The 12,989-nt window shown below is 31.8% G+C and overlaps 1 protein-coding gene across 1 annotated transcript; it reads left to right on the forward strand.

Moving 5' to 3' along the window:
* Nucleotides 1-7,285: 7,285 nt before the first annotated feature.
* On the forward strand, nt 7,286-8,608 carry LOC114414896 (zinc finger protein CONSTANS-LIKE 4-like). The gene is made up of 2 exons (XM_028379342.1): nt 7,286-7,994; nt 8,110-8,608. The coding sequence occupies exons 1-2, from the start codon at nt 7,365-7,367 to the stop codon at nt 8,410-8,412; spliced, it is 933 nt and encodes a 310-aa protein (XP_028235143.1). The 5' UTR covers nt 7,286-7,364; the 3' UTR covers nt 8,413-8,608.
* Nucleotides 8,609-12,989: the final 4,381 nt, after the last annotated feature.

The raw sequence follows: 12,989 nt of genomic DNA on the forward strand, positions 1-12,989 counted from the left end.
CTTTGCAGGATATGTGTAGTTTCCCATCGCACAGTTACAATGTTTAGGTTATTTTATATTTTTATAAAATAAAATATTATATTAAAAATTACATTTTTATTTGTTATAAATAATTAATTAATTATTTTCTATATATAACTCATTTATTTCTTTTTACTCTCTCTTATATTCATCCAAACAAGTAGAGAGTAATTTCTCCACTTCATTCCTTCTCATTTTTATTTATCTAAACATTTTTTTCTCTCATTTTTATTTATTTTCTCACTATTTCTTTCTTAATAGACACAGAACAGTAAGGAACTTACAACCATCAAGATGATAACATGTGTTCTGAGATATAAGAAGAAAAAAACAAATTTTATTAACCTTAAATATAATTTTTTTAATTAATTTTATCTTAATTAATATTATTATCTTTAAAATATTATTTATTTAATTGAGGTATTAGTTTCAATAATTTTTTCTTATTCTTGATATCAAATTCCAATGAAAAAAATAAGTTAGAAAAAATACATTTTAATTAAAATTGGTATAATTAAATGTGATTAATTAATTTTTTTAATTAATGTGTTTTTTTTCTTATACTTAAGATAAGAGAGAGTATAATGTAGTAAGAAAGGAAAAAGGAAAAATAAAAATATTAATAAAGTGTATGAATATATATAAAAAAGTGTGAACATAAGTTTATATCTTTTAAATGAGTGCTCGGATGAATTTGGCAAAATTGATTTTGAAATTATATAATTTTATAATTTGTTTAAATTTTTATTATAAAAGTAAATTATGAGAAAATTTTAGTTTTTTTTACATGATGCAAAAGCTAATAAAATTAGTTTAACTTAAAATTAATTCCAAATAATCTTATCCAACATAAAAAAATATATGAAAATATATTTAAAATCAATTTTAAACTTAAAATTAATTTTTTAACATGAAACCAGAGACTGAAGCAGCATTTAGATACAATACAACTATATATTATTGCATGTTGGAGTTCACATTATATAAACCGAAGATTATATACATTTATTTTGAAACATTTTACAAAAATGACACTATTTTTGTCACGGCACCTCACAGTAATTAAGTCACATGTTCAATTGGTCATATTACAATTTTTTTTTTTAAAAAAAAAATCTGCGTAGATAACGTTGGTTTACGTGGTGACTTCTTTTTAAAATATCAAACTAATCCTTTTCTCTTAAAAAAATTAAGCTAAATAAATGAAATATAGACATAAATAAATATTTTTATATATTATTTTTATGCTATTTTTTGTATTATTTACTTATGGTACTATTTCAAAAATTCAAAAAATAAATAAAAGACAAATTTAAATAAAAAATAAAATACATAAATAAGTCTTTGAGATAAAAACAATAAGTGAATAAAAAAACAGATGAATAACTTGGACCCAAACGGCAAAGTAACCCACGATTAAATTTTGCTAGCTTTGATCAAAGTTCGAACCCCAAAATGCAACATTTGAGAAAAAAAATAGTTTTGTATAATTAGCATGTAATGTTATCGTAATTACAAGCGATTATATATGATAAAAAAATTACTTTTATAATAATAATAATTATTATATAATCATATTAACGATGATGTATAATTTATCGACAAATTACCTTAGTATATAAAAATTAAATTCTAGAAATATTTGTTCTTTCATTTTTGCTTTTGTCATCACAGGGACTGTTATCTGTAACCACCTGGCAAGAAATATAAACGTATGTATATTCATTAATTATCATGATAAGATTGAATGAAGTTATGCTGAAAAGAGATTTTAGCCCTTTGAGGGGAAAATAAACTTATTCAACCTTATATAAGAAGTGTAAATATATGCCTTCTATCCACCTTTCATTTCACTTTTAATAGGATAAGTAAAAGTTGTCCAATAAATATATAAGTTATATCTTAAAGACTTTTTAATAATGTACCTTTCTAAAGATAAATGGAAAAAGAAAGAAATACTGCAACAGACCAAGCTTCTAATCCGTGGCTTTGGCTAGCCTTTTCGACAACTTTTTTTTTTCAATTTCCCATTATTGCCTAATACTAGACCTCTTCTTTGGGCTGTGTCTATGCGTGCAGGAAGAAAACAAGGATTAATTATAAAGATGGGATATATGGAGAATATAAACTGCTATAGGAATATGCTAGCTGGAGCATTGCACTTACTCTGGTAATATATATGCTGTTGCCTTAATATAATAATATGACTATATGAAATGAAGGTAGGCGACATAAATGGCCATGGAATTAATAAAAGTATAGAGTATACTGTGGACATGACTTATAAACAACGGAAACCACGTTTTTATGCTTGAATTGTACCATGGTCACTAACAATATTACTGAATAGATTCGATACTACTGTCATTTGTCTCAAACAAAAGGCACGAGTACACTCGGCTGCTAAATTCCACCTAACCAGGCTATTCGTATTTTATAGGATTAGGGCATATAAAATTGTTTGCACTCTTGTTTATTATTTTTCGAAAACAAAATAGTTTAAATCAGTTTACCCTTATTATAATAATTATACATGTATAATGCTTACATTGCAAAATTGTTACTTGGTGATGCATTCATGTCGTATAGCATTTTGGTTAGGATAAATTACATGTTTCCACTTCGTATGGTTTGAATTATAGTTAACTTCAATGTTTTTCTTTCCTTTGGAATTTGTCACGTTTTGGGTTCTTGTTTTGGTTTTAGGAGATTCGTGTGCTTTAGAGCAATAAGTATGTCTTAAAAATCAAAGGGAGCTTGGATGCAAGGAATTAAAATAAAGTAACTAAAAAATAATTTTTTGTGACAAGACAAGAAGGTTTACGATCAGCCTTTAAATTCTCAGCTGCTCGTGAATCAATATGCAATGCTTCTTTATACAAGATAGCAAAGATTATATAGTGAATTTCCTGTTATCCGTAAATCATTTTGTAACTTGTCCAAATATTAGACAACAAAATTATAGACAGTCCATAAAACAAAGTTTATCTGTGAAATGTCTCTTGTGGCAATTTTTGTCATTTTTTATGTTTTTATTTTGTTGGGATCTAAACTTACATTAGCCGGTATTGTTTACATAAGACTTTTATGTAGTGTCTAGGGAGATTGAACCTTATAGGGGTGACAACTCATTGGGATTAAGGACAATTCTTCTCTTTTTCTTCTTCCTCCTATATTTGGATGTTTTTGTCTTATCTCTTTGGTTTTGTTTTCTATATGCTTTAATGTTTTCTTTAGTTTTAAAGATTGGTGGCTTAACCCTTGATTAGATAATGGATGTTTAATTGAATAATATTGGTGTTCTACTGAGTTATCATATTCATTCTCTCTTTGTCGATTTTCTTTATGTGATGCAATTGACAATCAATTTTCATAATCTTGGATGCTTAAGAAAAAACAAAACAATAAACCTAATCGTTGGAATTATGTGAAAGAAACTTTGGCTTTAAATCATGAAAATATGTTAATCCTTTAGAGATAATGAATTGACAAATAATGTAATGATCTAATTGAACATGACTACCATAAAAATAAGGATCAAATCAATTAAATGCATCTTTATATCTTGAAAGGAAATGGAAGTTATCTTGAATTTTTTATATTCAAAGTGAACTAGTTAGAGAACTTATGTACAAAAAATAATCTATTAGGAAATCATTGTGTGAATCCCAATTCATGAAATTACCTTTTTTATTTTCTTTTTACCAATATTCTTGCATTTTTGTTTGTTATTGTTGACGGTGGGAAAAGAAGAAAACAATAAAAATGGCACCACTGTTGGAAATCGCTTTTGACGACGTCGCACAACAAAGACCAGCAGGCAGCAGTTGTGATCACCTGTGGAGTGTCTAGCTATTATAAAAATATACAGCCTAGATTAATCTGAAGGGTATAAAAAATGGTGCACCATAGACCATATTAGGCAATGGTGCACCCTAGAAGCCGTCAGAAAACTACAAGTGGGAAGAAAATGATACTTAAGTTTGGGTCGAGTCGATCCCATTGGGTTGAGAGTATACGATATATGGATTGCAAAGTAAGTGTTGTTAAGTGCACCCAATATTATCCTGAAAAGACAAAAATACCCTTTACGGATCAAGTTGATCCATAAATTAATTTTTAAGACTTACGGATCAACTTGATCCGTAAGTCTTTTACGAATCAAGTTGATCCGTAAGTTGATTTTTAAGACTTACGGATCAAGTTGATCCGTAAGTTTTTGACAAATCAAGTTGATCCATAAGTATTTGTAAGGAAAGAAATTAACAGGATAATTTTACTATTTTTAAAGAATACTGGGTGCACCAGCAATAATGCTGGGTGCACCTATCAACACTCTTGCAAAGTTCAAAGAAAATGGAGCAAACAAAAAATGAGGCCCATATGACTTTCGGTCACTATCAGCTTTAGTCCAAACTCGAGCCTTGTTAGAATTTCAACTAGTTTATTAAACTAGTTGAGATTCTAGTTGACAAAAATAAAAAATAAAAAATCATGAGCCTATAGTTTACTTTCCCGAATTTTCTGGACATTGTCTAAAAATGAAGGAGACCAAAAGTTCTGAAACAGCTTTCATTAAGCCCATCTCCAGGCTTTATAATTCTTAAGTTTTGTTTTAAGTTTGTATTATAAAAAATAAATAAAAGGCTATGGGTAAGTTTAGGGGAAAAATAACTTTTGTGCGAAGTTTTTATATTTTTTTATCTTTTGAAGAAATATTTCTTGTTCTATTTTTCTTAAATTATTTTTTTTTGAAAAATCCATTATTTTCTTTGAAAGGTTAACAGAATATATATAATTTGAAAATTGAGTAAAATACTGATTTTTTTACAAGCAAATATATGAGATAAATGAGTCTAATACATCATATATATAAAGTATTTTTTTGCATGTGTGCTGTTTATGTTTCATTTTGACATCCCCCACCCCTTCAAATTTTATTTAGCTAGCAATTATTCCAAACATTATAATTGTATTTTTTAATTTAAATAAAAATATAATAATTCAAATTTAAGAGGAAATGGCAAATATTGAAAAAAAAACTGAAAAAGTAATTTACATTTTAAATGACCAATAAATAAATTTTAAAAGATGAAAATAGAAGTAATCAAAATTGAGATATGAAAATTCAAAATTTTAATATTATAAATTTCAACAAAAAAAAATTGAAAATAAATAAATAATTTGTACGTCTTTGTAAATATCAAACAAGAGGAAAATAATAATAAAGTCTTGTAAAAAGAAAAAAGATGCAATAAGATGTTTTAATAATCAAGAATGAAACGATAATATAAAAGTTGATCATTAATGATAACATGTAAACATAATTTAATTCATATTTCATAATATTTTACTAAATTATTAAAAATATTCTTACCAGTACAACTATTAACTTTATAACACCAAAGAAATAAAATGTTGCTTTTGTGATTCATGATATAAGGATAATTATGTAAACACTTCAATATCATTATATCACATATACTCTCTATTTAATACGTGTTATTTTCTTTATATCTTTTATGTTATTGTATTATATTATCTACTATGATCTCTCTTTCTCTTCTTTTATGACAAGTAACATAATGGTGTCCATACATCATTTTTCCTGATAAAATCATAATTTTGATATAAAAAGAATTATTCAACGTTTGATTTAAAAAAATGATCGAGGGACAGTACAAAATAAAGAATGATGAACTCAACAAATAACCAAAAACTTATAACTCATTAAATTCGGTACAATTTTTTGTCCAGTATCTAACAAAAGTAAAAATACAATCTTATCTCTATTTTTTGACTTCGCCATGGATCTCTTAGACCGCTTCTCCCTCTCCATTCTCGTCGTTACCAACAACCACCTTTCTTCACCGACGTCTTTCGTTACCATGTCCTTCTCCAGTTCCTCTCTTGGTCTGACCTCCCCACCCCCCCTCCTCGGCAAGCTCTTCACCGCACTCCTTCGAACCATCGACCGCACCACCAACAACTTTGGCTCTGTGAACCTCACTTGTAACTCCCAATTCGACATCATCTCGACCGCTTCCCCACACTATACCGCCCTTCCAACGCCATCATCCTCTCCTTCATAAAGAAGTGCAACGACGTCCAAAAACCACTGAGCGCCACCGAGCTGTGACTAATCACACTGAACTTTCTTCTTGCCTACAGGGACACGTCGTTGGTGGTACTAAGCTGGTTCTTCTGGCTCGTCATGAACCACCCCGCCATGGAAGAGAAGATCCTCATGGAGCTAATGGTAGTGCTTACTTCCACTTGCGGTAGTGTTGGACAGAGGAGGCAGTGAACTTCGAAGAAACAGAAAAACTTGTTTGCTTAAAAGTAGCGTTAGTCAAAATGATGCGTGATAATAAATTTTATGTTAAATAATAAAATAATTTAAAAAGTTTCAAAATCTTGTTTGGTATCTTTTTCTAATACAAATCAAACATTGTACAATATAAAAGTTATTATAGTAAAATTTACATTATATTGTCCTTTCTATAAGCACATCAAGCAAGATAAACATAAAATTATTTATATTGTGAATCGATCACTAAAGTATAATACAAAATAATATTATGAGATTCAGCTACTTATTGAGTGTTGTTGTGTCTTTTTTTTTTTTTTTTACAAATCAAATGTGTCCTTAGTTTTGATTTTATAGGTGGGAAAAGTAAACCGTTTTTTAAACATACCGTGAAAGGTGACGCAAAATCAATGCACAGTACCAAAACCATTTTCTTTTTTAGTAGATACCCCATCAAATCGAAGGGAGCATTTGTACATTCGTAATCGTAATCGTAATAATAGACGAGGGATACTCCTACGCCGATCGTGGCATCTCACAGTTAGTCCGTATATACGAAAATAAATGGTATATTTAATTTGTTGTAGGCCGAAATAAATACTCCAAAAATGTTTATAGAAAAAAAAAAAAGTAAGAGGGAATAATAATTTTTACAATAATATAAAGATGCCAAAAAGCTGTGAAGGAGGTGGCACGATAAGTGTGTCAGCCCCAGCCACAGGACATAAAGTGGGGTCCACGTTGACAAGGACGATGCGTGGAAGGCGATGGAATATGGCATGGGCACCGCACGGTCGAAAGTCCAAACCCAAAAAGGCTCCATTACTGCCCCTTGGCCTTCTTGGAGTTGGATTGTATTCGGCTAAGCCTCATCCACGTGCCACTCTTCCATTAGTTCCTCTTCAGATCTCCCTTGCCCCACTAGATAGACTTGGACTCACTCCACTCGACATGTTTCACATAATCACGCTTCTTTCTTTCATCACACCCCATTCTCCCAAACTAACAAACAAATCCCAGGGAGCCACCAACCATGGCTTCCAAGCTCTGCGACTCATGCAAATCAGCCACTGCTACCTTGTACTGCCGCCCCGACGCGGCCTTCCTCTGCGGCGCCTGTGACTCTAAGGTTCATGCCGCCAACAAGCTCGCATCGCGCCACCCGCGCGTCGTGCTCTGCGAGGTGTGCGAGCAGGCGCCCGCGCATGTGACCTGTAAAGCCGACGCCGCCGCGCTCTGCCTTGCCTGCGATCGCGATATCCACTCCGCCAACCCCCTCGCCAGCCGCCACGAGCGCATCCCCGTCACGCCGTTCTTCGAGTCCGTACATTCAGTCAAGGCCTCCTCGCCGATCAACTTCCACCACCGCTTCTTCTCCGACGCCGACGCTGATGCTGACGTCAGCACCGAGGAGGCCGAGGCCGCGTCATGGCTGCTACCTAATCCAAAGACAGATCTAAATTCGTCTCAGTACTTGTTCTCCGAAACCGAACCGGTTCCTTACATAGATCTGGATTACGCGGCCATGGATCCGAAGACGGAGCAGAAAAGTTCCGCCACCGCCGACGGCGTCGTTCCGGTGCAGAGCAACTTCGAGCCGTTCACCTACGGTTACAAGTACAACACTACTCTCTCACAGTCACAGTCTCATATGAGCCAGAGTGTAAGTCTAATAAGAAGATCTCTCACTGTTGTTTACTTGCTTACGTTTTTATTTTTAAGGAATCGGCTTAACCTAAATTTGCTTGTTGGATTTTATTTATTTTTTATTTTTTCAGGTATCTTCTCCGTCGTCGATGGAAGTTGGAGTTGTGCCGGACGGGAACACGATGTCGGAGATATCGAACTGCAGCTACAGCAAAGTGGCACCGGTGACGGTGACGGCGCAGTTCTCGGCGGCGGATAGGGAGGCTAGAGTGTTGAGGTACAGGGAGAAGAGGAAGAACCGAAAGTTCGAGAAGACCATTCGTTACGCATCGAGAAAAGCGTATGCCGAAACGAGGCCAAGAATCAAAGGAAGGTTCGCGAAACGCACTGATGCGGACCCTCTGGCTGGATACGGCGTCGTTCCGTCGTGTTGATGATTATCATATATATCATATATGAATATGAATGCTTACTTTTTTGTTTTCTTATGTTTGCTTTTGCTGCTGTATATATGGACTACGCCTTCTTTTGTTTGAATTATGCAATGTAAAGTTGCAAAAAACTCTTGCTGTGTATCGATTTTGTAGTTTGTTGATTGTTTTTGGATGAATTTTGACAGCTTTTTGTTAACATGAGGGAACCATGATGGTAATTAGCACTTCGATTTCGTGTTCGGCTATGACTGCCGTGCATATTTGACGTATCAGAAACTGGAATGCTATTGGTACTTAACGTGTGATTAAGAATTTTTTAATCATAAATTATATTTTAATCTTATCTTTGATCTTTTTAAAAAGTTATTTTTATAGTGTCTCCGTGTTGGGTTGTCTTTCAAGTGACTAAATGCAGACGAGTGTGTTTTCGAGAATGATATCATCTCGTAAAGTTTTTTTTAATAATATTTTATAAGTTTAGACTATTTAAATACGTAGGTTTTGGTCACCAAAAAATAAATACGTGAGTAATATTTTATGATATCATTATGTAAATAATTTTTTAAGCTACTTTTTACCTAACAAATTCTAAAATTATATTAAAAATCACATGTTACGCTATATTAGGGTTCTTTTTTAATCTGGCCGCTATATTGTATGCTTATTTATCCTTTAGTGAATCATTCAATTGTCAACAGAAAACAATAAATTCTTAACTTTCTTTGACGAAATTTCTTATTTTGCCCTAATATGTTCTTCACAAGTGTTCTTGAAAGCTATATTACCTACGGTCATTTTTATAGGAATCTTATAAGAAAAATGTTTTTCATATTATTTTAATAAGAGTTTTTCTAAATTATCTATTGTATTTTTTCTTTAAGAAAATAATCTTTTAAGTATAAATGTATTAATTAATTAAATAAAAAGAAATTAAGAGAACACCATTAATTAAAAATCTTTTTTTTTTGTAAAATGATTAAAAAGGTTCTTGAGGTAGCATTTGTGTGTTCCACTTCTTATCTAATGAGTTTTTTTATATATACTTTTGTAATAAAGAGTATAAAAAAATATGTTAGAAAATATATGCACTTTTCTTTGCACTTATACTAACTATTGCTCTTAAAAGTAAAGAAATATACAATTTTTACTGAATGACATGATATATTTTTCATTTACAAAATTATTTCTAATTCTCTAACCACTGTTCTGATTAAATTTATTAAGGAAGAAGATAAAAGATAATTTCTGTATAAAATCAAAATGAAAAGTTAAGTATTAATTGATAATTATCTTCTCACAAGTCCATCTAATTTTACTATAATTAATGTAATTTTAACAGCTTAATGTTTCACCGGTTCAACTTTTTTTTAAAGCTTACAGGATCACTCTTGTTTCTTTATTAAGCTATATCTTTTTTATCAGGTCTAACATTTTTTTTTCAAGTTATACTTGATAACTGATTAATTTGAACTTGTTTATTGGTGTACATAGATGTCCTTCATGTTTGAGAACATACCCCAAGGAGTTATGAGACCCAAAAAATCTCATCAAGTTCTATTATGTGTTATATCTAACATTATAGTGGCTATCAAGCTTATTTATGTTATGTGTCCTCTAATAATTATAAAGATATATCTGATGAGAGATTTTATTTTAAATTCTTAATCATTTTTTTGTGTGGATCATGTGGTATTACATTATTTTTTTAAATCTCTTAATTTTTTTATTCCAATAATATATCTTATTTTGAGATTTTAAATTATTTTTTTAGATCTCACAAGAGACTCACCTTTTATATTTATAAATTATTTCAAAATAATGAAAAAATTAATTTTATATCTTTTAATTTTAAAAAAATAAAATTATAACAGGTTTCGGTTATGTAGTGAGATTTTATTGTGCATGATACAGCTCACTATATTTTATGGTGCACAACCGCTACATTTTTAAAGTGAAGATCTTTAAAGTTATTCTACAAGAAACAAATCTCCAACATGCAAATCTCAAGGGAATTTCCACTACCTGAATCTTGAAAAAACAAATCTTCACCTTAAGATCCCTCACTAAGACCCTGATAGGAGATGCCCTAACCAAGTAACCATTTGATTGTTGTTTTGATTCACAGTCCCCACATTTCCGATTTCCAACAACAGAAAGTAAACAGACTCACTTATTCTCCTCACTTACTCACAGACACTCTTTTGGATGCACCATCACCAAATTTTAACAACACACACATACGTATTAATGAACACGTCACTGTTTTTGCCTCACTAAGTAACACATGCAGTAGTACCATTTTGTCCTCTCTTGCTCTCAATCACTCACGCGCACCCACACGTTTCAGCACTCAAAATTTGGCACCCATAATATAAGAAACTTTTTCCATTCTTGTTCTTCCTGTCCTTCAACAAAACACACACGCACACTATCGTGACTTCATTGTCTCATTTACACCAACAACCACCTCATGTTGCACCAAGGGCTAGGTCCCTCTGCCACACCACCAACAAAGGTGGCTCCAAGTAGAAAAACTCCTCAAGAAGAATGCCCAAAGAAAAGAAAGATAAAGACAAGAGTTTCATAATTTGCAACAAATGCAAAAAGCCTGGACACTTCAAATCTGAATTTCCAAAACTTGAGAAAGGCCACAATAAGAAATACTTTAAGACCAAAGAAAACATGGGTCTTATGAGTACCTGCGAAAATTTGGACGACACCTTGTCTGATGAAAATGGTGAAGAAGCCAACATATGGCAGATACAACTTTTGATGAATCTGAATCAAATCAGGAAGGTGAGGTAAATTTCGATGACCCAGAGGTTCTTAGAAAATCGAAAGGAGAGGAGGAGAAAAGCTACAAGAATTTGCAACTTCCGACGGCTAATTGCATTGATGCAGGCCTATGTTTGATAATTGAATCGCTTCGCTGGGATCATATATTCACATTTCAAAGATAAAAGGTTTCTATGAGACAGAGTAACTACTTAATTTTCAAACTGATAAGGAGATAGCACGATTATCTACCGGTGACTTGAACAAAAATTTATCAATTTGAAAAGGATGGGTAGCATGACATCCACAGTTTAATCTAGGATCCTGATTGCTGCAGTAGGAAATTTAACACATTTACTTAGTCAACTAATTATGACAGTTGGATCAACATCTTGTAAATCAAATTTAAGATACATATAAAATTCAAACATCCAACTATATAAGCTACGCAAAGGCTTTTGCTTCCTACACCCTAAATGGACAAAAATACCCCTCGCCTTGCCCCTCCCTACAGGGATGAGATTGTTGGCAATGTTAAGCACCCTGAGGTGGTGGAGTCGGCCGAGATAGATCTAGAGAAGTGTTTTTCTCATAAGGTCGATGAATTGATGCAGAGAAATGGTGGGATCTCGCTGAACATTCCCTTCCAATCGACAATTGACAATGATGAGGCTCGAGAAATGCGTGAGCTTGAAGATCGCCAACCAAGGTTAGCGTTGGCGACATGATATTTTTGAAAATTATATTCTGGAATATGGATACGTACTCTTTAGGAATGGCCATTACGTAATAGGGGTGCCTCGGCAGGGGTATTTTTTAGTTGGAGTCTTTTTGGAGGTGCAGGAAACAAAAATAGAGAAACAGAAAGTAAAGGCCCTACACAAAGCATACTTATGGGCTATGAAAATAAAAGCCCATTTTTCATGTGGACCCGCTCAATCCGCTAACTTTGCGATCAACGCATATTGGGCCTAGTCAAATTCGGTTGACCCGCATATTCACCTCTACTTGAGCAAAATATAAACGAAGAAAAACTAAAGTTATTAAATGGTGAAAAGTGGATACAACTGTACAATAAATTAATAATAGTTTGGATGAAAAAAAACAAATCCAATGGAACAAACGAGACTACGAGAGTCAACAAAGTAATTAATAACTTAGCAAACTAGCTAATCAATTTTAATGAAGTTAATTAACCACGTATAATAATTGACAATCAATATGTATAGCATACAAATTTGGCCAATTGTGTATGAAATTTGAAGTTTCGAATTGAAATGGGTCCTTAGATTTGTTATAAAAAAATTTAAAAGTTCTTTTAGAATTGGAATCACAATTCTAATTTCAAATTTCCTAAAATTGCAATATAACCAAAAATAACATTTTCTAATCTCTACCCTTTAAATCACAACTTCTTACCTCACTATATATGACCATTTTTAAAAAAAATGATCCATTTTGTCTAAATGTCATTTATTTGGAACGGGAATAAAAACAAATTTTATTTATTTTTCATTTGAGTTGTTTATTAAATGTTTATGCCAAACAAAATTATTTAGAAGTATGGTTTACGTAAGCACACTCATTTTAATAGGTAACTAAGTATTCAAAATGCTAAAAAGAAAAAGATTGGATAATTGTTACGCATTTTAAATGGTACGTATACGCGTTCTTAATTTTTTTCCAACAAAAAAATGTTTTGAAAATTAGTCAGGAATACTCGCGGATTGTATCCTAGTATTAATATAAAAAGTCAACGATATAAATAAATGAATTTAGATAATAATATTAATAATTTATGC

The sequence above is a fragment of the Glycine soja genome, chromosome 6 (genome assembly GCF_004193775.1).
Source record: "Glycine soja cultivar W05 chromosome 6, ASM419377v2, whole genome shotgun sequence".
Classification (NCBI taxonomy): domain Eukaryota; kingdom Viridiplantae; phylum Streptophyta; class Magnoliopsida; order Fabales; family Fabaceae; genus Glycine; species Glycine soja.